General features: G+C 39.1%; 1 protein-coding gene across 3 annotated transcripts; it reads left to right on the forward strand.

Annotated features, from left to right (window-relative positions):
* The first annotated feature begins 6,497 nt into the window (after positions 1-6,497).
* Positions 6,498-23,792, forward strand: dennd2da (DENN/MADD domain containing 2Da). 3 transcript variants are annotated; one of them, XM_019890780.1, is made up of 17 exons: positions 6,498-6,813; positions 8,258-8,324; positions 8,400-8,486; positions 8,697-8,762; positions 15,423-15,461; positions 16,426-16,518; positions 17,415-17,590; positions 18,536-18,648; positions 18,756-18,825; positions 18,897-18,974; positions 19,274-19,414; positions 20,844-20,992; positions 22,453-22,624; positions 22,750-22,800; positions 22,898-22,979; positions 23,059-23,304; positions 23,480-23,792. In XM_019890780.1, exons 1-17 carry the CDS (start codon positions 6,784-6,786, stop codon positions 23,545-23,547), a joined length of 1,728 nt encoding a protein of 575 aa, XP_019746339.1. In that variant the 5' UTR covers positions 6,498-6,783; the 3' UTR covers positions 23,548-23,792. The 3 variants fall into 3 exon arrangements, with proteins under 3 accessions (XP_019746339.1, XP_019746340.1, XP_019746341.1); XM_019890781.1 differs by lacking the exon at positions 8,697-8,762 and having other exon boundaries at positions 6,500-6,813; XM_019890782.1 differs by lacking the exons at positions 6,498-6,813; positions 8,258-8,324; positions 8,400-8,486; positions 8,697-8,762 and adding an exon at positions 10,766-11,191.
* Positions 23,793-25,004: the final 1,212 nt, after the last annotated feature.

The raw sequence follows: 25,004 nt of genomic DNA on the forward strand, positions 1-25,004 counted from the left end.
CATGATTGAGTGGTTTCTTTTTGAGCAACTTCAAGCGTTACGGGTTACGGTTTTTACTTGGCCGACAATTCATAACAATATGTTGTTTAGCACAACATGACCTTATGTTTTGACTTAGAGTCTCGGTGACATGGAAAACAACTGATCATTTTATAACGAGACTGAAGTTATCTAGTCCTTTTCCTAGAGTTCAGAAGGCCATTGTAGCAAAGAACCAAGCAGGGCTTGCATTGTTTAGAAAGCGGTGATATTATCAAAATTATGTAATTGCGATCCCCTTATCTGTATTCAATTTATACATAACACATACCTTGTAGCATATTACCCGATTGTCATGATTCGGTTTGGGACCAACAGGTGGCACTGTAGGGCTCTCCCTGCAGCTGCACACCTGTTGGTCATTAGGTAATTAGTGGCTTTAAAAGGACTCCCAGCCCGAGCAATCATTGTCGGGTCATTGTTGCTCTTTGCCACTGTCATGTTTGTTTGTTGCTGTTGCTTTGTGCTACTGTCATGTTTGTTTCAGTCAGGTTTTGGTCATTGTTATGTTTTATCTTCGGTCATGTGTTTTGTTTGATACTTTGGACTTTGTTTGCTTTGGATTTAGTTTTCTCTGTTTTAATACAATTCTTCAAGTACACCCTGCTCCTCCCTCCTGCCTGCATTTTGGGTCCAACACCACCTCGCAACCGTGACACCTATGCAGCTAGCACATAGGCCAATAGGTGAGAGGTCGGAGGGATTTTTTTTTTTTTTTTAAAGCTGAGGAGCTTTTATTTTATTTCAACCAACTACTGCCATTCCAACCAAGTACAGTTTTCCAGCTTGTACATACCGTGAAAAAAAAAAAAACCTTCACATTTTCGCAACAGGGAAAAATGACATTCCAAGGCTGCCTAAGGCCAATTCTTGAGCAGGCATGGCAGCCTTCTGTGCAGTCGTTGGCCTTGTCTTGAGAGACATCCAAAATCATTTTCTTCATGTTCAGCACTTGTGTCAAATATTTAATAATGTAACTTTAATTGCCCCTAAAATCTTTAATCTGACTGCTTGGTTCAGAGTTTTAGAACATGATGGAACGACATCTTTCCCACAAACTGTATGCATATAAAGATATTTTCACTTCACATACAGTACAATACATGCAAATAACATAAATGTGTGCATCATAAAACGAGTGGTCAGATTTCAATGTTGGATAAGAAGCGACTCCATTCAAGCAAGATGCAATTTCTGGCCTTCACGAGTCCACAACAAAGTAACAAATGTTCACTGTTGGTCTGATAAGATCATAAAGGAGCTCTGTCTCCTGTAGATTGCTTGCATCACAGCTAGATAATGTATTCACCTTTATACAGATCCTCCATTTCATTCACTTGCTCGAGCAATTAAATTGCTCCCGAATGATGTTCTGAATAAATATGTGCAATTAACATCTACACGATATGTCATATCTACTTGCAAAAATGTCTCAAGTGTTTTTTTAAAATCTTGCTGTACATAATCATGACTCCAGCAGCGTGGGTGTAAAGTGGTTATCACTACTGCCTCACAGCAGTTACGTTCAAGCTTGGACCTGACTTGGGGGCCTTCTGTGGATCATAAGATAACATCCATCCATCCATCCATCCATCCATTTTCCGATCCACTTTATCCTCACAAGGGTCGTGGGGCGTGCTGGAGCCTATCCCAGCTGTCTTCGGGCGATAGGCGGGGGACACCCTGAACCGGTTGCTAGCCAATCGCAGGGCACACAGAGACGAACAACCATCCGCACTCACACTCACACCGAGGGACAATTTATAAGAGTCAATCAGGCTGTAATGCATATTTGTGAAATATGGGAGGAAACCCAGAGAAAACCCACGCAGTCACGGGGAGAACATGCAAACTCCACATAGGGAGGCCGGAGGTGGAATCGAACCCGGTACCTCTGCACTGTGAGGTCGACGCGCTAACCACTCGCCCACCAGGCCGCCATAAGATAACACACACATTTATAAATCACACAAAGTGATGTTTTTTTACACAGACTGTGCTGCCTCTTTCTGCTCTGCACATCTTGATGGTGGCAGGAGTGTGACAAGAGTTAAGATGATTGACGATGTCCGAAAGCAGCAGACATTCATCAAACTAAAGCAGTTCTTTTTTTCTCCACAGAACAGAGAAAATATTGGCATCTGACTGTTGTTGGATGAACAGTATGTCAATTGTCAGTAATAAAAACACTTTCAATGACCGCTGTAGTGCAAATTTTTTTTGGTGTTTCTCACTGTTTTTTAGCATTATGTTTGACTGATGATAAATGAAGTGATTCTCAGTTGAATGTACTTTAATTGAAAAGGCAGTTGTATGCGTCGGACCGACGAGGTGTGAATTCCACCGAACAGATAAGTGATGTTGATAATAAATGAACAGTGTACGCACACTATATGCCTTGCACTAAATGATATACAGTTAACGGCACATCCACAATCCGCATGAGTCTTAGAACTGTAGAATGATATGCTAAACTAAAGTTGATAACAATCAGCCGTAACAGTGAGTAGTTCTGTATTTTAGAACAGGTGCCTTGTGGCTGTCTACAGTATCAGCATAGCTTCAAGGACAGATTCTGATGTGCATTAGTAACATTCACAAAGCCAGCAATTTAACTTTCATGCGTTCACATTTCGTCCCTTGCAGTGAGACGAGAGTGTACTCGTCCAATTCTGTCGTGTCTGTGGTGTAGCACAGAAATTTCTTATCTGCAGGATACACAAATGATTCAGCCAGTGGGAAAAACCATCCTCCAACCATCTGCTCACGTTTGGTTCAACAATGTAACAACAGATGAGATGAAGCAACCAAACACAAAAAGACACTGAGGAATTTGTTCGGCAGGACATGATGTCTATGTGTCTTCATGCCACTGTAATATCAGGGAACAGTTTGTGTTTGTTTCAACTGATTCACTGCACCTGTTGTGTGGCTTGAGTTTTCATTGTGTTGGTTCCTTAAGCCATGAAAAGAGACCCGCCTATATAAAATCTTAATAAAATCTTCATTTCAGGGTATCCTCTTGTCAGTTTTTGAGTTTCTGTCCTTTTGATCTTGTCTATGTTCACAAACACACAAGTAAGTGAAGGAAGCAGTTGAGGAAAACTTGTTTCATGTAAAAAAAAAAAAAAAAAAAACTTCAAGAGAGATGATGTACTGACATTTTTTAGGTCAGGATATAAATTTGTGTCTGGTACCGTAACAGATAGATCACTTTAAAGAGTCAATCCTGCTAGGCTTCTCATTGGAATGTAATTGGCTCTAGGACTAGCTCTGGTGGTTGAAACTGGTCCTTAAACTGGCCCCAATTATTTGTTGAGCCAGACTCTGACACCAATTACGTCAGGGGGCCGGGGGCGGGGTTGTCATGACGATCGCAGATGTAGAGGAATGACTCCCTGGACACGCGGAAGTTTGAACCAACTGTTGAGAGGTGAACTCTGGCACAATTGTGTCCCACCAGAAGAGAGATCCCGGATGTGCCCAAATAGCTTGCGATATCCGACTCGCAGCCAGCCTCGTGATCATCTACAATGATAAAGAAAGATATGTGTTTGCTCATTGCATGTCCCTGTCCCCATGACTGTTATGGAGTACATATAAGTATAATCGACGCTATGCTAAGTTGCCTAGCAGATGCCTACAGTGCATTATTACTATTATTATTATTACTATTATTACTATTATTATTATTATTATTATTATTATTATTATTAATAGCGCAGGCGCGCTTGGCTAAACGTTGACGTAGGCAGTGACGTTTTGACGCTTTACGACGACGTAATTACGTAGCTCCTATTTGGCTCTTTGCAGGTGGAAAACGAAACACGTTCTTCGTAAGAATATGTTAAGCACTAACTTTGCACAGCCATGGCGCCGAATGAAGACAATTCTTTTTGTTTTTTGTTTTGTTTTTTTCAAGTGTTATCATCTCATGATGACTTGTGAATACCACTAATCGATAAAAGCACTGTTGATCGTTTATTTTACTTCACTGAGTGTGTAGTTTTCCTAAAAACAAGTCAAATTAAAACACAGCAGAGCACTTCGTCAGTGCACTTGTATCACAGTCGTATGAATCTAGGTTTCAATCTTCACTCAATCATTTCAGAGTGAAGCTGGCATGTTATATAATACTAATAGTGTTGGAGAATGAGGGAAAAACTATGTTGCACCCTAATAATAATAATAATAATAATAATAATAATAAGCATAACAATACTGGAGTAATCAATCAGATTTACATAGTGCCTGTCAAGGGACTCAAATATGCTTCCGAATACAGTAGCTGATGTATGAAATGAAAATAGTGAGTACGTTAGGAACACCATGCCAGCAGTTGAGGGTTTCTTGCCTTGCTCAAGAAACAAATTGCATCTCTCCGGGATCTACCTCCAAATTGTAAGGCTTGCTCATGTGAGTTTTGCACCATTGGACCATGACTGACTTCAAGCAAGTTTAAATTGTTCTTAACGTTTTTTGCTGTGTCCATTTGAAACATCTGATATAGGTGAGGCCCAGTTAAACCTCCTTTACTTCAGACAAAAGGTGCAAGCTACATTTTGCCATCTTAAGATGTTTGCATCGGGGTTACTCTTCCCGTATTGTGTTAGCAGCCGAATGTGTCTGTCAATGAGCTATCTGCATTGCCATGTTTGAACTTTAACATGATGTAACAAACAGTGTTTCATTATCTGTCTAAAATCACAACAACAATTGTACGTCATAGATAAATTTGAACATGTGGGGCAAGGACTTTGTGATTAGATGCCAGTTTCTGTTGCGTGTTGTTTGCGTCCTGTTTCTCGGCTGTCCAGATTATGTGGCTCCCACTCAGACGACTCCACTCAATAGGTCCGACCATGCTACTGTATGATTACACAGACTGAGCATCAGACAACAAAGCATTTGTTGCAAATGTGTCTGATGGCAAATAGGTCAGACCCAGGCAAGTTTTGTCGAACCAAACTCACCTAAGCACTCTTTTGGGGACCTTACTTTGTAGGGCATGTTGTCTTGCTGGAACAGAAAAGGACCTTACCCAAACTATTCTCACACGCATATGATTGCCTAAAATATCTTCCAAACACAAGTGATTGTCTGTACAATCCCGTGTAGGGGCACACTGTGGAAATCACAAATGTGTAGTGTTTGATTCTGGTTATATTATTTGTAATCTTTGTTATATTACACTGGTCAAGAGCAAATTTTAATTAAAGAAGGCTTTATGTGTTCCTATTTGTATTTTTGACACAGATTTAAAAAAAAAAGTCCTTACTCTTTTTCTAGCACATCAATTTTTTGAGATATTTTCCTTTTTTTGTTTTTAAGTTTAACCCGTAAATGCTTGCACAAAACTTTGCCATGCTTTGGAATTTATAGCCATGATGTTTGAGAAAATAAAAATCCAACTGCTGCTGAACCTAGGCATGCATTCATTAATTTTAATGAATACATTACTATGGCTGGTTCGATGGATGGATGGGTAGCTGGATGAATTGCAGACGGACAGATGGATAAACAAGATCTTAAAAGGCTGCAGATGTTCATTATACTACAAGTTCAAGAGTGATGAAAGCCCAATGCTGTTAAATGCAGCTCCATGCTGCCCTATGCTGGACAAAACTGACATGCAAAAACTCTCCACTTAATTTGCTTTGAATAGATATCAGCACACCAAGACATGTTTTATTCTTGTATTTTAAACAACAAAAGTCACATATTTGTTTTTGTTGTTGTTGCTGTTTTTAACTGGAGAATGATTTTCATCAGAATGTTAAAAATACAAGCAATTTGTCTCTGGTAGATGTGGCCACTCTAGTGCACCCAAGCAAACAAGCAACTACTGTACCTACACAACCTATACATCAAGGAAATCAACACATAAAATATTATTTAAGTAATCTTTTGAAAAATCATCCCTCTCTGCCCCGCATTATACTTTTATATGTAATTAAATTTTTCTTTACCATTGTAAAAGTTGTCACAGTGCGATAAAACTAACTGATCAGATATTGTAGTGACAGAAGACATTTGCACACGTGAACCGTCAAGAGACACACACACAGACGCTTGCAAAGCGGACTCATGGCTTCTTGGCTGGATTATTTAACTCCGGTTAGCAACAAAAGTGGACAGGCAAAACACACTACAATAACGGTGGTGTCCTACACAGACAACTTCCCATTCTTTAGGTGTAACTCTACAGGTGTGCCCAAGGTAGCAAAGAAACCACCTACTGTGTCCAAGACCTTTTATGTATTGTATATCAATGTGGCCAGTTCATTATGACGCCTCAGTCAGTCAAACCAGTTGGACGACAATACCGTTCCTCCCATGACTGTCCCTGCCTCAACAGACTCACCACTTTCTAACCAGTTTATGACTCAAATAAAAACGTACTTTCCGAATCTGCTGTGCGTCAGTTATCAGACCTCTGAAGAAAGTTTATCAGGAGTCATAAATGATACATAACAAGTGCGTCTCAGAAAACAGCCACATCATGATATCGCTGTACTTTGACTTCACAGTGAAAGAGGAAATCCCAGTTTGACACTGAAGTCTGACAACACTTCAACAAGTGCACTTCCTCATATGTGTGTGTTTCACAGCAGGCACGCCGTTGCCCACACTGTGTGCGAAAGAATAATGTAATCCATGTTTTAGCAAAGAACACATTCAAGCAGATGACATTACGGTACGTTTGGATCCACTTGATGAATAATCACTTTGAGCAGCTCAGACATGGATACAACATCACAGCACGCACACGGGGTAAGTGTTAATCCTTCACAAATGTTGCTCTTTGGATTGTAGTTTAGCTTTGTCTCAGATGTCATAAATTGAAACTGTTATGGGGCAAATTATACGATTGCGGTAATTTGGTATTAACATTTGAACACATGAAATTTCCCGTGTTGCAACTGTAAGGAAGGTCTGTGCCATTCCAAACCAACAATGTGAGAGAGAAAAAAGATGTTGATTTACATTGTATTCTTGATTTTCTTTTGCAAATGAATGTTTTTTTCACTGGATGTAGTGTGCAAAACAACAAAAATATGTGACAGAATGTGGGTGAATTTCTCCTCAAGGCATAGTTAAATTAAACTGAATCAAATTAATTCACTGTGAAGTTTGCATGCTCTCCTCTTTCAAAAACATGCATGTTAGATTCATTGAAAACCTTAACTTGTTCATAGATTACTATATCATGCAGTCACTGTGGTGACCCCTGTGAAGTCATTTCTTGTTCGACTCTGACTTCCACATTTGAAAGCGTGGATGGATGTGTGCTTGGATTATAACAAAATTTCTGCAATATAAAACAACTCTTGTTGTTACAGTTTATTAGCCATGTAAATGCTTGTTACTTTCAACCCAGCTTTCACACAATACAACCCTGTAAAAAAAAATACTTGCAAGAACAAGGCAGCAGTTTTTGTAGCAGAGGGTTACCGGTTCATGACCCACTGTGGATAAAATTGGGGTTGGCACTGAGCCCTAATAGCATTAAGTACAGCCCCTGCCTCCGTCATCTCTTTTAGATATGGTGGAAAGACCACACTTATCACCTGAGTCTGTGTGGTGTTTGAATGTTCTCCCTGTGGGTTTTCAGCGGGAGCTCCAGACAGTTGTCTCCACAGCCAAAAACAAATTAGGTCCCAGGGCACAACACAGTTGCTGCTGCTCACTGATCTTCACTGGTGGGTTTAATGTAGACAACATTATGACATCAGGTCAGGAAAATGAACTGCTTTTGTCCTCCCGGAGAATACATAGAAATCCCCTCAACAGATTCAATGAAATCATGTATTTAAAAAAGGCCTATTAGGGGTATCAACGCAAGTGGCGATATGGTGTTTTTTCTTGTTTTAAAATAAGAAAACGAATATTAAGTACACTGTGTGTGCGTGTGTGTGACAAGGGTCGCATGCTGGAGCCTATCCCAGCTGTCTTCAGGCAGTAGGCGGGGGACACCCTGAACCGGTTGCCAGCCAATTGCAGGGCACACAGAGACGAATAATCATCCGCGCTCACATTCACACCTAGGGACAATTTTTAGTGTTCAATCAGCTTACCATGAATGTTTTTGGAATGTGGGAGGAAACCGAAGTACCCGGAGAAAAAATATATCTGTGGGTGTGGGTGTAAAATACACACATACTGTACATATATACGTATACAAATACACTTTTTTCTTTGTTTCATGTTCTAATAGAGCACAGTGCAGCCGCTGTCCCGAAATTGGAGGAGGAGCTTCAGCATGTCATCATTACGCATTAAAAGTGAGCTTTTAAGGCCATTGAACACAAAGTGGATCTAGAAAACATGTTGTCGTCTGATGGTCACTCTTTCTACAGAAAGGAACAACAGTATCGAAGAAGGTGGAGTCTCACAGCAGAGAGGTGCATGGTCCTTTTCATCAGCTAGAGAGTTCTCAAGAAAAGGTAAATGCCATAATTGTCTTTTTTTACCACAACATAAAATAATAAGATCTTCATAATGACCTCCAATATGATGAAGTATGTGCATCCATCAACATCCATCCACCCATTATCTGAGCCACTTATCCTCACGAGGGTCGCGGGTCACTCAACATCAAGTACATTAATATTCGCTGTATTACTTTTTTTTTTTTTTTTTTTTTTTTTTAACAGAGAAATTCTCAGATGGAGCTGCTGCCTCACAGTTGCACAGCATTCCGGTCCAAATGAATAAAACAGGTAAACCACAATCATCTGGTGCTGTTTTAGACAGACAACTGAAGTCATGTTTGTTTCTACATATGTCTTAGTCTGATACCTGAAAACAGCAGCACAGTGAGAGTTTATGCGTCTCCTCACAATCAAGAGTCCCAACATAAATCTTGACTTGGGCCTTACTGTAACGGGTGATTTTCATAGATTCTCCAACTTCCTACAACATTCTCAAAACATCCATGCTAGGTTAAGTGAATAATCTCAACTGACCATAGGTGTGAATGTGAGTGTGTATGCTTGTTTGTGCAGGGTGTACCTAACATTCTCGAAGAAGGAAAGTCATGTTGAACACCTGAGATAAAAACAATAATACAATGTATTGCAAGGATAACAGTGATTTATTCTATGTTATTTATTTTATTTTTACTTCTGTAGCACTTGAATGTCCCCTTTGGGTATCAAAAAAGGATATTATCCTATCTTATGAAACACACATTTGGAGTCAGAGTTTCTTTCAACTGACCCACAATGGGAAATTTAATGTCCATCCATATTATACACCACGAATCCTGTTCAGCTGGCCTGGTGGTCAACTGGTTAGCGCATCGGCCTCACAGTGCAGAGGTGCAGGGTACGATTCCGGCTCTGGCCTTCCTGTGTGGAGTTTGCATGTTCTCACCGTGCCTGCGTGGGTCTTCTCTGGATACTCCGGTTTCCTCCCACATTCCAAAAACATGCATGGCAGGTTAATGGAACACTCTAAATTGCCCTTAGGTGTGAGTGTGAGTGTGGATCGTTGTTTGTCTATGTGTGCCCTGCGATTGGCTGGCAACCAGTTCCGGGTGTACCCCCCCTACTGCCCAAAGGCAGCTAGGCTCCAGCACGCCCCACGACCCTTATGAGGATAAGCGGATCGGAAAATAGATGGATGGATTGATAATCCTGTTCACTCTCACTGGGAAGAGGAGACTACTATTGCTGATTTAGGGTGAGAAGTGGGGTACACTTCGGACTGATAACCAGTCCATCTCAGGGTAGATACCCGGGCAACCATTGACACACACATTGACACCTATGCAGACAATTTAGAGAAGGGGTGTCAAACTTGTTTTCATTGCTGGTCACATTGTTATGACTGCCCTCAGGGGAACAATTATAACGGTTCAAACCACATGAATGTGTAATCACTAAGAGTGTAACGGTATGCAAAAAAAATCACTGTTTGGTATGTACCTGGGTTTTAAGGTCATGGCTTGGATTACACTAGGTACAGTAGTGTTCCCTAACATGCATTGCGCAAAGGCACATCCAGTATTTTGCAAATTCAATTACAATGAAGCTGGGATTTTGTGTTAAACATCAATAAAAACACAATACAATGATGTGCAAGTGCAGTACAATGCCCATCACTCTCATAATCAAGTAGGAACAAATCTCAGTAAAAAACAAAAATTTTCTGCGCTTAATTTATTAGATGATGCTATTTTCTTTGCAGTGCTTTGCTTTTGAGTACTATCTCATAGTTTACTTCTATCTCATGCACTTATTCACTGGCTTGCATCTAAACAGAGTGATCAATTGTCACAGACGGCTGATGCCAGTTTGTTCCTGCTTGTATTATGAGTGTGTGCATTTTATTTAATTATACCATGACTGTGGGTGGTGTGGTAAACAATGACGTCTGAGCAATGTTGTTTGAGTTTTCACTCAGATCAATTGTACATGTATTCTTTAAGTATGCAGTCAATATTTTTTTCTGTAATGTGGCAGAGTATTAAGGGGTCTAAAAATACTGTGTTTATATGAACATAACAGAAAAGACGCATACAATATATCAAAATATTCCATAAGATAAGGAGTTGGCCAAGGGGGTGATTCAAGACTGACAAGGCGTGGCCCTCCTAGGCCACCCTGTATCTTCGCCCCTGTCATTCACAAGGTTCAAAAAGTATTTTCACAAATAAAGGTGTAGAACGCGTTCACAAATAAAGGAGTCGAACGTAGATATCTAGTTTCAAGAGGAGAGAGTTAAGTAAAAAGTCAGAAAAAGTACAGCGTTTTGGAAATCAGCAGTTGCGGTATAGCATCTTTCACTTCAGTGTTTTGCTGTGGGAACTGAAAAAAAAAACCTAAGCAACTTTAGCGGTGCAGTCACTTTCAAACAGCACTAATGTCGCGGAGGTCGTTTGGTGGCTGAAAATGAGAAATCCCACCGCAACAGGTTGGACGTGAAGGCAACGCTGCTTGAGACTGTGCAGCACTAGGCACGGACTGCCAGTCACACGTACACACACGCGATGATGGTCGACTTGCTCTACCGCTGTTGGTTTAGTCCCATCCCTGCTAAATACAACTCAAAAGTTGACGTAAAGGAGTAAGTAAGGCAGCAATGAGTGAAACGGCAAAGAGAAGACGCGCTGGACGCCGCTCGACGGACTTCAGAAGTAGATGGAGTAAGTTGTTGACAACTGAGCCTGTCGATATACCTGCTCTTGTTTGACAGAAAGAGACATTGATAGTAATGGAGGTGATCTCCACTATGTTGATCGACAGAAAGCTGTTGACGTGTTCACCGTGTCCATTTATATTGCCGTCAGGTGTCTTAGCGAGACTCCTTTTGGGGTTTTCCTATATCTTTACCCATTTAAATTCTGAACTGTGGTCTCCAATTTGTGTATTATTGATGAGTGCCATCAAACCAGAAACCGTAAATTAACAAACTGCATGACATAGTGGTTCTCGTTTTACGACGGAATTCTGTTTTAAATGGCGACCCAAAATACGCAAGCGGGGGCGCCCGAGTCACTCGCAACGTTAAAACGCAGTCGTTTAAGTCACAATTAAGGTAAATATTTGTATGAATAACATCTGTAAAAGAAAAAAAAAATCCTCTCGCTCGGTGTGGTTGTCACACGGACAGTCAAAAAATATTTGCACAACTTTGCCAAACAAGGAAACCTGTCCTCAATTTGGCCCTGATACAGCAGCGGATTCTACATTGTTGAAATTTGTGGTGCTTTCCAAAGCTTCGCATTGAGAAATAGAAGACAATTCAAATCAATTAAGGCAACTGAGTCATTTCACTGCTCATACTCATCTGTTGCTAAAAGCGGCTCTCTGGCCTCTGCAAGCTGGGCAAATACGCATGATTATTAGCGGCTCACCGACTTCAAGATCTAAACATTGTACTTCGAACACCTAACACAAATATCAGCAGCAATGGTTTGACATCACAGTAATCTAATTGGACACTTTGTAAGTGCTAAGATCTTTTAGGTGATGTAATGCAAACAATGCCGTGTCACTGCTTTTTTGTTTATGGTCTCGCTTCACATTTTTTGAATTATTTTAATATTTCAGAAACAGAAAGTGGGTTTGAAAAATAGTCACTGTATAATCCAATCAGTTGTAGTCTTTGTTTAAATTGTTGAACTGTAAAGCAATAGATTTACAGTGCAACAATAGAATGTCATTACACAGAGCTTCATATGAAAACCTGAACTTCTTTTTAGGTTTTTAAGTGGACTTGTACATTTTTGTTTCTATTTCACTAACATTGCTGCTTTAAACGGAGTGTGGGTGAGTCAGGCTTGGGCTTGAGTTATTCATTAGTTCTTTATGTTGCTTTTTTTTTTTTAACTCAGCAAAACCCGGTGAAAATTCTTAATGTCTGACTCCATCTAAACTGTGGAATGTGGTTGTTGCCATAAAAAAGGCAACGTGACGAAGCAAAATTATGAAAAGCTGCAAGTGCAGTTTTGGTATTTGCATTGATTACATGGTTAACTGGTAATGAAGTGATACCATTATCAATGTACTTGAGTCTCTTTATGACATATTTTCCCTGGATCATGCCATTCCCTTTCCTTTCGAATTGACAGCATGCTGTTGTGACTTGTTCAGGAGCCCCTGGGTGTTAGGCTTGTTGAACAGGACTTTTTTTTTTCTTTTTTCAAAATGGCTCTAACCCAGGTAGTTCAGACTTGACAATGCTTGATTTGTTGAGACTTTTGTGTCACAAACAATATGCAATGCTTCCTAATATAACCGCAATGTTGTTTTCAGCATACTGTGTTTCCGTGACTAAAATGTAAACATTAGGATTTTCAATTTATGATGTTATTGACAGTGTTTTGTTTACATCAGTGCTGCTTGGAAATGTGCATCCTCTTTAATAACAATACAGATGACTGAGTTTCAAGTTAATATATGTTATATGCAGCATGTGGTAATATGTTAACATTACACAATCAGGGCCTCAAACAAACTTTTTTTTTAACGGTAACTTGGAGCACAGTGGCCCTAATCTGACATTTTAGCGGCGCAAGTAGAAAAGTTAGGAAGGCACGCTGTAAATATTCCCTCCACTCCTTTTCACTCTGCGGTGTGGAGCACAAAAAAATAGTCAAAAACTTAAAAAGGAAATAAGACAAATGAAATAAATATGCAATAGAAAAAAAATACTGTATACTGTAGAAAAATAGAAGAACAATTGGCACTCAACTGTGCAACGAATATAGAGAAATAACACAACAATGCATTAGTTCACAGTCAAAACTGAATATTTTTTTTTTTTTTGTAGACAAGATAAAAAATAAATAAAACGGCCCCTTGGATATAATGAAAACAAATTCTACTGTTTGAATTCCAAAATTATAATTTAAGTTGACTTCGGTACTTTCAGAATCCATTTTTTACATTCAATATGTGCTGGCAATGGAATCTGGAATAGACTGCTTGTATGAGTGCCAATATAATATAATATATTATTATATATCTTATTATATAGTATAGTCTGATACTTTTTTTTTCTTTTTTTATGGAGAGAACACGGGGGCTGATATAGGACCAATATCAGACATCAACATTGTAATGGGACACCCCTGTTTTCCAGTTATAGTGCTTCATACCCTTTAACCTTGTTATACTTTCAAAAAAGACACAATAGTGTGTGTGTGTGTGTGTGTGTGTGTGTGTGTGTGTGTGTGTGTGTGTGTGTGTGTGTGTGTGTGTGTGTTAGACGGTCATTTATTAAATTAAGGTTAGTATGCCAATATATCGACTCGAAATGGTTAATTATTAACAAACTATTATGGTTCTAGCTGTGGCAACTGAGACCTTTTCCCTATATTAAATGTTTAATTACATCTCTATTGCTGACATTTGTTTAGTTTGGTAGTTTTCTCTTGATGACGCTTGTTTGGAATGAGTCATCTTTTGCCATCATGACCCACTTCATGAGAACTGGTTCAACTTACCGGTAAGGTAATGAAGAGGGCTGCACTGAATCAGCACACGGTTAACATTAACCATTTGTAAATGACGAGTACTTGCTGACTTACTTGCGGATATTCAAATACTCTTGAACTTGTTTTGTGGGACAGGCTCATGTTTCTGCATGTGACAACCTTTAGGTTCCCAGTACCAATGGAGGATTTAAACATTCTTCCCAGTGGGGGGCGACTACTCCACTTATTAATTTTTTTTTTTTGTAATATATTACAACACGTTTGTCCTGTGTGGGGTTTGTATGTACTTGTCGTGCTTGCGTGGTTTCTCTCTAGGTACTCTGGCTTCTTGCCACAATTCAAAAAATATGCTTCTTGGGGTACTGTAATTGAAGACTCTAGGTTGTAGCTTGCTCAAAAGCTAAGTGAATTGTTTTTCTTTTCTTTCAAATAATATTGGCTGTTTCCTTTTTGCCATTTAAAGGATGAGTTTGAGAGAGTTCTTTGGAGGTTGTTTGTAATCCTAGGAGATGTGAACGCAGCACAAGTATGAAAATTCTTTCCCTGCAGTCTGAAGTAAACAAATGTTTCAGCAGCCTGCCATCGCTTTAGCACGCTCTAAGAATTATTCGGACAGACTAGTGAAATACTACGTTGCCAGGACTCCAGAAACATTGATAAAATCCCTATCAGCTAAGTAAATGTACGAGGATGTAACGAAAATCTTGTGAACATTAGCAATCAGCAATGCTGGAAATTCCTGCTCTTATGTTCATGCACACATACCACATGTGTCTTTGGTGAGTTTAGTCAGAGAAGAAAATATGTTGAAACGGCCAAAACAGCTCGAGAGTCTTTCATCAAGTCACCGCAAATCTTGGTTGAATAAGCCTGGCAGTAAAGTTAATATCCTGCGCATTTGTGATTCATTCAATGCTACATTCTGACAGAAGATTTTATTGTCAATGAGAAAATTAATCACCTCCTGCTGCTGTCTTGTCATGGTTTTCTAAAAACCTCCAAAACAAAACAAAAAAAAAACCTTGGAGAAAGCTCCTGTGATTTTATGCCATTAATCTCTCAGAATGAACTTCTACTACTTTTTGGCTCTGCATTACTGTATCAATATTATGGACAGTGTTGGCTGACCGACAGTCCTTAAAAGTAGCTGGAATCAAACCAAATCAACCTCACAGTGACTTTTGGTTCCTGGTTCCGTTGCATCTCATATATCTGTTGAAAGTCTAATGTTCTGCTTTTGGTGCCATGTAGATAAAATAATAAGAACACAGGTGGAAGCTTTTTGCTCGGAGAGGTCTCCCTGGAGACAAACTACTGCTCTATCTATATGTGTCTTCTTAATTCCATTTTATGCATGTACTCTGACAATTAAGGGTCAATTGAAACAACTTATTTTAAAATCTATACACTCACCTAAAGTTTTTGTGTTTTCTAGGTGAACAGCCCAAAAGTAACTTGATCTCGGATGTTGCTGGTAAGCCAATCATCCATCTAACCCAGTGGTTCTTAACCTTTTTAGAGGTACCGAACCCACCCAGTTAATATGCACATTCACCGAACCCTTTATGAGTGAAAAATAAATACCAGTGTGTGTGTGTGTGTGTGTGTATATATATATATGTATACTTTTTTTTTTGTACGACGTACTATCACAACAGTCACACGTTGACGACTAAGCGAACTAAATTTCCCACAGCACTGATTGGACATGCAATGTCATGTGATCATCTGCAGCCAGTGATTGCCAAGCGGGTGTGTCATAACTAATTAACATGTTGCGTGTGTCTTACCCTCCATGGCAGAGGCTCCGTCGAACCCCTGAGACCGACTCACCGAACCCCTGGGGTTTGATCCAACCCAGATTAAGAACCCCTGATCTAACCATTTTATATATTGTGACCTATTCCAACTGACTTTGGACAAGAGGCGGGATGCACTATCGACTCGTTGTCAGCCATTTGCAGACCCCATATCGAGAAACAGGCTTGACTCAAAATCAGAAGAAAAAAAAATATTTAATATCGAAGTTGCATTGGACTATACTATACGTTGCATATTTTTGGAAAATGTATTTTCCAAAAATGAGACCAAGAACAGTGGAGCTCAAACTGGCACCCAAAATCTCCGTTCCCTAATTCTCTTGACGGCAGCAAACAAGTTCTGGTTGAATTCCAAATTTCCGCTTCAAACTTAGAGGAAAGTTATTCTTTTTAGTTTAAAAGGGCTTACTGTAACTAAAATCCTGTGTTGCGTTGTGGCCAATGGTGTTATTGTGCCTTTGGTGCTGTCAATAGTACGTCCTTGTTGTGATTGATGGTCTTCTGCTTGATGTCTGAGTGTCAATAGCATTTTCACAGTCATAGTCAAAAGGTTGAATGAACGTATACTGATGTGTAAATATTTTATTATGAATTAAACTACCATTACTTCCCTAACAGGCACCATCCCAAGTGAAGATGGGAGTGGACGACCAAAAGCACTCAAGAGGCTCAGTGCTATGTGGTCTTCTTTCCGCAAAGGCAAAAGAGATAGTGAGTTTTACATTCTAGAATCACATCTCTAAAAATATTTTTAGTTTTTGGAGCTTCTTCCTTTTATTGCATCTTCTAACACATTCGCCTTTGAATTTGTTGGTGTGTTACCCGATGAGTGATGTGTCATATGGCATCGCCATCTTGCATGAAGAGCCTCGGTGGGAACTACTTTGTCAAAAAACAGGGTCTTGATGTGTAAACACACCTATACAGCATATTCCGTCTCCTTTTTTTTTTGTCTTCCTCTGAACTATATGTAATCTATAATAACACAGTTAACATTGAATCCTGTAATTTGCAATGGGCATTTGTCTTGAAATCACAGTTGAATAACTTAAAGCAGTGAAATGTAGACACAAAATCTTGCACGTGCTTCAATCTTTACTGGTTCTATTTAACTATAACTGGTAAAAAAATAAGTTACTTTCTGGAATATAATACTTCTTCATCAGCTAAGACACCTTTCATATTGTTAAAAAAAAGCAATCCTTTTTTTGTTTGTTTTTCGCTTTTTAATTTGTCAATGATGCCAATATCGATCAGTCGCTCAACTTCAATTCTAAATTTGTATCTGCAGTAGTCCCTTCCCACAAGCAATTCGCCCCCTGGCCCTGATTTTTACTTTTACTTTCAAAAGAATGTAAGGCGGTTGGTGTTTGTGAACTATTAGTCATTGCGGGGGTGGGGTTTGCTGCTCATTTTGCAATGCGACCTTTGTAATTTACTTTGGATAAATTCCTTTGAAACGGTGTGCAAATCCATGTTCTTGTTCATCTTCAGATGATATCAAATTTGAAACAGATTTGATTCAAACTATGATGCCTAAATGATAACTGTTCAAGCAGTTCACCACAATTAACAAAACGTGTCATTCGTTTCAAATATCTTTGAAGGAGTGAAAGAGCAAGATCCTCCAGAGCCACTGGGCCCAACAGGGGAAGACAAATCTACTAGGCAACGACGTTTTGTCAGTGGTCAGTACTTTTTCGAGTACCTAGTGGTGGTCAGCCTCAAGAAGAACAAAGATGGCAACAGCTATGAGCCTCAGATCACCTACCAGTTCCCTAAGGTTGGCTTGTACAATATCATACCATTAGATTCAATTAATTAAATAGATTCGACTTTTGAGCATAAAAACAAATTTGAAAATAACATAAATGAGATATTGTTTTCCATATTTCATATTCAAAAAGGAGTACAAAGAAGTATAGACTAATGAAATCTCTTCTCCATATTATGTAAATTTTTTTATCGATTCTGTGTCCATTATATTAAATTAGAACCATGTTGATGCATGTCAACTTGTTCCATGTAATTATATTTTTTGTGATGAAAACATGGATAAGATCATTTTGAGTCAGTGGCAAGGTAACATTAACAACTTTTGTATTTCATCAAAAATTACAAATATGGATAACAGATTGACATGAAAGGACAAGTAATGTCCTTGTTTCCTCATTTTGAGTGTGCCTGACTTTCTTTAGTCATTCCAGTTTATCCTAACATACCGTAGCGCTAACGTCATTGTTGTTGTCTAACAGAGACTACAAACAAATCATGTGATTCATTCCAAAAAGAAAAGCCTTTCCATTTAGAAACTCGAATTTTAGCTGTCTTACAAGTACTGTAGCTCAATAAAATGAATCGTTTTTCTTCATTGACTCTTATGGTGGCCACGCGTCCACCTGTTGCCACGCAGAATTCTTAGGGCTGTACTGTATTATAAAACGCCATGGGCCAATCAAGATTATCTGTTACATATAAAAGGTGTATTGGAAAGACAAATAAATAAACACAGATGGCTGAATGTGGTGGGGCTCTGTTTCCCCATTCCTAATACTGAGGTCCACACTGACGATGGCCACGTTAACCCTTTCAGGGACAACGGTTACTACAGTGGACAGCTTATCATGTTATCAGGTTACAAGGTGCATGAAAGGTTTAAATAAATTGTTTGCATGCCTGTGTGCATCCTTGTTGACTTGTGTGCTTTTGTGCATGTGCGTACATTCAGAGGGATGGAATGGCCAAATTTCAAAAGGAGGAAGAGGAGCGAACACTCAAGGCGATCACGCTCTTCTGCTTCCCAGAAGGTATCAAATGGGCCCCTTTGACCGAATATCACAGGTACAACTGAAAAACACATGCATTCTGGAAATAATTTCATCACATTTAATTCATGGTTCGTTGCGATGCAACATCTCTCAATCATCATATTCCCCGCGTGTTGACAGTGAGACCTTCTCCTTTGTGTTGACGGAGATTGACGGCAGCCGAAGAAATGGATACTGCAGGCGTCTTCTGGTTAGCATGTCGACTGTGTGAACTGGAAATGGTCGTAATGTATCCTAACCACTTTGCTCTCCAACCTGCAGCCTGGTGGGAAGGGGGCTCGTCCCCCAGAGGCGTACTGTATCATCAGCAGCTTGGCTTGTTTTGGCCTGTTTTCAGAGGTGATTTAAACAAATGTGTGTCAAAAGACTTATATTTGTGAGTGGAAACAATAAAAAAAAACCCTAACTAATTATTCATGAAACATAGTTCAATTTTCTGTTGCAAGTGGCACGCAAATGTCCTGAATCTCCACTTAATACTTGAACTAGAGACCAAACTGGGATATTAGTGTGCCTTGAGCCAAAGTTATAGCACAGACCTCATGATGAAAAGTCCAGTACAACGTCAGTCTTTCCAACTTTTCTTCTCATGTCTGTTGGTGCATTGTCTTATGACTCGTCTTTTTCTTTGCGGGCAGATATTTGATGAGGTTGAGAAGAGGCGGCAGATCTCCATGGCTATGATTTACCCATTCATGCAGAAATTGCGGGAGGCTCCATTCCCAGCTCCAGGAAACACTGTGGAGATTAAAAGCTTCATTCCTGAGTCGGGCACTGAGGTCAGAGCAATACCACACCTCCACGTAGAATTATCAGAAGTCTGTGGACTTGCGTTATATGAAGTGTGAATATGAAATTTCTCTTCATGTTAAAAATCCATTTATTATATGGTGGATATAAAAAGTCAACACATCCCTGTTCAAATGCCGGGTATGAGTGATGCCATCAGTGAGACAAAAAAAAATATTTTCCAAACTTTTTCCACCATTAATGTGACCTACACCCCATCCAACTCAATTGAAAAAAATAAATAAATCTTTTCAAGAGGGGAAGTACAACGACAATAATGTGGTTGTGCAAGTGTGCACATCCTCTTATTACTGGCAATGTGGCAGTGTTCAGAATTAACCACTCACATTTAAACTTGTTAAATGGGAGTCAGCATTCACCTGCCTTTTTAAAGTGCCTTTGATGAAACCCAAATATAGTTCAGATCTTTAGCAAGGCTGCCAGAAATTCCTGCAACTCCTTCAGTCTAGCTGTCAGCCTCTTGGCCGCTTCCCTGACCAGTTTTCTTCCCGTCTTTTCATCAATTTTGGAGGAACTTTTAACACTAAGTCATGTCACTGTTGTTCCACATTTACTCCGTTACTCTTCTCCTGACTACTACCTTTGAACAATGAAAGATCATTGCTAGCACACAGGCACGCAAACAATTTATTTAAACCTTTCATGCTTCTGATGCTGTGGAAACTCTTGCCCTTGTGCTTTAAGATGTGACTACAAAAATAGCAGAAAAGGCGACTGAAACCTCTGGTGTTTCGACTGAAACCTCTGGTTAATATACACATCCCCTCTCGGGGATGTGTATATTATTATATTAATTATGTACCGTCTGTATGTATATACCATATTATATCATATTTTCTTATTCAGTGAACATTCTGCCTACCCTACCTCTGGAGTATTTGAAGTTAGGCTCACAAAAAAACGGTGTCACAAAATGATTGTCTTATGGCAATTTGGGGTAAGTCTGAATGAAAGCGCTATGCTTCTACATTAAAAGAGAGGCCACGTTGTTGTAATGGCTTGAACAGACTCATTCTTCAAGGTGGGTGTGTTTGTTTGGAGGTATGTCTCAACCTGTCCCACATTGCTCAACTTACACCGCCGAGCATGAGGCCGCATCCCATGTTTCAACAGCTCTCACTCACTACACTTATTCAGTGATGCTTGCCAATGTCTGTGCTATAATTACTGCAGTCAGTACCTAGCGGTGGAAGTCCTTAAAAAAACTCAAATATGCACCTTGCATGTGTTGTTGATAACGTGATCAAGACAGAGAAATAACCTGCAACTGACCTGAGAATAAACACAATTATTGGAAATCGCACAGTGGCCGTATGATAATTGAAATGCCAAGTGGGCGACGACCTGCTATTCGCTGTGTGCCATATTAGTGACAGTGGTAACTCTCTTTCTTCTCAGATTATAAGACTGACGCGGCCATTAGATTCCTGGCTGGAACACGTCAACTTTGAAGTGCTGTTCAGCTGCCTTACAGATGACGAGGTGCTACTGGTGTTTGCGGCCGCAGTCCTTGAGAGACGGATCATTTTCATTGCCGATGAGTTGGGGTAATGCGCACTCGCCCTGTACTCAACCACACACTACCATTCATATAGAGTATTATCCGCAAACTCATTCTTGAAATACGACTTCATTGGTACTAGCACTGAATATAGTGGCTTATTTGGTTAAATCGTTGGTGTTCACCTGACTTTGAATTATACTTAAGATATTACAAGCAAACTTTGATATTAGCCTATCCCAGCTCATCATTCAATAAGCCATGTTATTTGTACAAATATAATTATAAACAGGATAACAACCTGTTTGTTGTTTGTTGCTTAGACAAAACAATACAATTATTACAAGTCACAGTAGTTGTAAGTTGTAATGTACACCAAAAAATGAATGGTTTCTTTAAATCTGGTCGGTCAAGTAATTAATTAATAAAACCATAATCCCAATAGCATAGAATTCAAATGTTTGTTCTTGTGTCTTCTGTATTAAGATGATGTCATTTTTCACACATGCATTGCTTAATAATGCCAAAAATTTAAAGCTGCCCGAAATTAAAAGAAGTGCTAATTACCTCAATAATTGTATGCATACATTATGTGTGCTACACTGGTACCAGTGTTGTCATGCTTTAATCCAAACCTTTTTCAGTGCAAAATAATTACCTTTTCAAATTGCATTTCTGTGTTTTATTTTTTTCAACTGGAAAAATGATATAGATGTCAATATGCTGACTTTATTTCTGACTTTTCAGAGAAGTCCAGTGAATCAGCTTCGATTTGCGTCCAAAACAGTGAATTCTATGTGAAATTCCTCATTCCTGTGGAAAATAGTAAAATGTCGAAAGCATACTAAAAATGAAAGACTCCGCATTCGAGCACTTAATTATGCTGGATGGTCTCTCAGACAAATACTGTATGTCATGGTGATGTCATAAATGTGTTCAGCGCTGTAGGTTGAAGATTGTCATTTCAATACTGATACAGTATGTCATCCGTCAGGTTAGCTACGTTTTATATTTTAACTGAACTCCCTGATATATATATCAAAATCACTACTTTGCCTTGTGTTGGAGTAACACAGACAAACCAGAAAAACTAATTTTGCTTGCTGTTCATCAGAAAAAAAAACAAGTGGGGAAACATCAGGAAACAGCCCCCAACATTCATGAAGGGCACTCATAAAATAAACGACTAAAGTGTTGCTAAGCAAATGCTTGCTCCCGGTATACACAGTGTATACTGCAACAGATAATTCATAGGTCAATATCTCAACAGTTGTATAACTATGTTAGAATTTAAATTAGCATTTGCTTAATCTTATTTGAATTTCATGTATTTTCTCCACATCGAAACTGTGCGCATACAAATTTTATGATAACACGTTATTACATTTTCTATTGTAATTTGGTGTGTTCATTGCTAAAATAAAGACATTATAAATGGGTATGACATCCGTTTTCCTAACATTGGTGGGTGGATAACATTTTTCTCTCCTCTTTTTTTCTCTGCAGCACGTTATCCCAGGTCATACATGCGGTAGCAGCCCTTCTTTATCCTTTTACCTGGCAGCACACTTTTATCTCAATCGTTCCAGAGATTTTAATCGATGTTGTGATGGCACCCACTCCATACCTGCTTGGAGTACAGAAACACCTGCTTGACCTTGTCACCGACCAAAGCGATGTGAGTTAAGTTTTCTTCGACTGATACAACACATTGACACACATGCTTTTCTTGTTGTAAAATGGCATCAGTGCAATATAACACCACAGTGACATTTCTCTATACTTTTCTCTTATTTTTCACAGCTACTGATTGTGGATTTATCAGAGAACAAAAAGGAAACCTTCATTGTTTCTGTAAGACATGAGATTTTTTTTTGTCAGTTGCATGTAATTATTGTGCTCAACTTTCCAAAAAATAAAATTAAAAGCTTTGAAAATGACCCTGCTGCAGATCGGCGATGAGCACTCTATTCTTCCCCCAAAACTGCTCAGTGAAATCCGAGAGGCACTCGGTCAGAGAAAGAAAGCCTCATGTAGGTCAAATGCTGTGTTTGCAAGTGTTAAATATATCTCGTCGTTCATTCATTGTAACGTTTCTGTCTTCTCTTTCAGCGACAGAAGATCTGAACCGTGTTGTGTCGGAGGCCTTCCTGCTGTTTTTTGTGAAAACAGTCGGTCATTATATGTCCTACGTGAAATGCAGTCACACCGGAGAGCAGAGGGTGTTTGAGAAAAGGAGCTTCTACAAAGCCATCGAGTCAAAGACCACGCGACACTTTGTCAAAAAGTTCATCCAGACTCAGATGTTTGATCTCTTCATCCAGGAGGTGGAGCAACAGCAGACAGGACCACAGCAGGGTGAGACTCTTAACAAAGCTTGCACTCTCCTATTTACTTCATTCCAATTACATATAAATTCATAAATGATCCAGTAAGCTACAGATGGTAACTTCTAATCCAGTTAATGTACATTTCCTGGTGAGGAAAAACTGTGTGTGTGTATTATGTTAACTTGCAGTTTTTTCCCCTGTAGGAATATTTCACAAAAAGATTGTGGAATACCAGGAAAAGAAGAAAAAGGAAAAGAGCAAGAAACACTAGTTTGTCGCATTGAATGTATATACTGTAATTGAATACCTAGATAATGAATGTTGCACTGTTGTTTTTACTTGTCATTTTCTGTTAAATATTTTATTTTGCAAAGTGACAAATTGTATTGCTGCTACTTTGTCAAAACACTGGTTTACAGTTTATTACTGGTGAGCAGGAAATCATTTCAATTAAATAAAGACTAGTTTTTCAAGTCCATCTGCATACAGTCTATTAGTATGCAACCCTCAATGTTTCATTTTTGTCTGTCATTCCTTTTATCTTTTGTTGTTCACTTTCTCAACAAATATGTTTTCGTCAGAACCTAAATTTGCATTTGATGGAATGAGAAAACGCTACATGTCCACAAGCCAGTTAAGAAAAACTTTACAAATACACAGCAGAGAGCACAGATAGCATCAGGCGTGAGAAACAAGAGCAGTGCTACTTGCAGGCACGCAACCACACATCAGAAAAATAAATACCATGTGCACAGGATGTGGCTGAAACACCGCCATTGATGCACAGTTGCACAACAAGCGCAAGCGATTCTTGCTGCTCTTTTACTCCCACCACCTGCACCTCTGTGCAGGTCATCGGGAGTTGAGTCTGGGACCCTCAGATGCTAAATTCTAGCATGCGCTGCCTCTCTTTATTCAATATTTTATTTCTGCATGCGCAAGATGGAATATGTCATATTTGAGGCTCCATATTTGGCAGATAGGGAAAAATAAGTACTACTGAATTCTCTGGCATTTAGGTGTAGAATCCATGAGTTTGTAAGAGCTTCAGGCATTGAAACGCTGACGGCCTTTAGCTTGATGTGGTTTCCACTGAATCACGTAGCACGTAGCGCAATATTTTTTTCCTCTATATGCTAAAACGGTTTTAGTCACAGAGCTATGTACAGTATATGCTGAGAGACTTTCAATGCATAATTAACACATAAAATTAAATGTTGGCTTGAAACTTATTTAATCTGTTATTGATATCTATGTTGGTCATCAAGAGTGAGGAACAAGAAGGGAAAACAAATTTAAGGCAGTGCTCATCATCTATTTTGTCAGTGAAACATAGTACCAATTCTGGAATGGGCCACAAACTGGAAAAGTAGGTCAGTTAAAGTGAAAAAAAAAACTGAACAAAATACTATAATGTGATTATGTCAAACAATTGGCTCAATAGAAGATGGAATGGCGGACTGGTGAGTTTTTTGTTTTGATCAAATGTACCCAAAACGCATCCAAATCAGATTAAAAAAAACAGCTATTAAAAATCCATAAAATGAAAGGTTTAGCCAATGTCACTAGCCAGCTACTGCTGTCATGTTGGTCAGAATAAGAAACCAGGATAATAGGTCATTTATATTTGAAACCTAAAGACCAATCTGTGAGTGTTTGAACAGATTTCAAATTGACAGCATACTGTAGCAACGAAATGACGTTTTGAGAGAAAAAAGGTATTTTTAA

This window comes from Hippocampus comes, unplaced genomic scaffold (genome assembly GCF_001891065.2).
Source record: "Hippocampus comes isolate QL1 unplaced genomic scaffold, H_comes_QL1_v1.1 scaffold174, whole genome shotgun sequence".
In the NCBI taxonomy this organism is placed as follows: domain Eukaryota; kingdom Metazoa; phylum Chordata; class Actinopteri; order Syngnathiformes; family Syngnathidae; genus Hippocampus; species Hippocampus comes.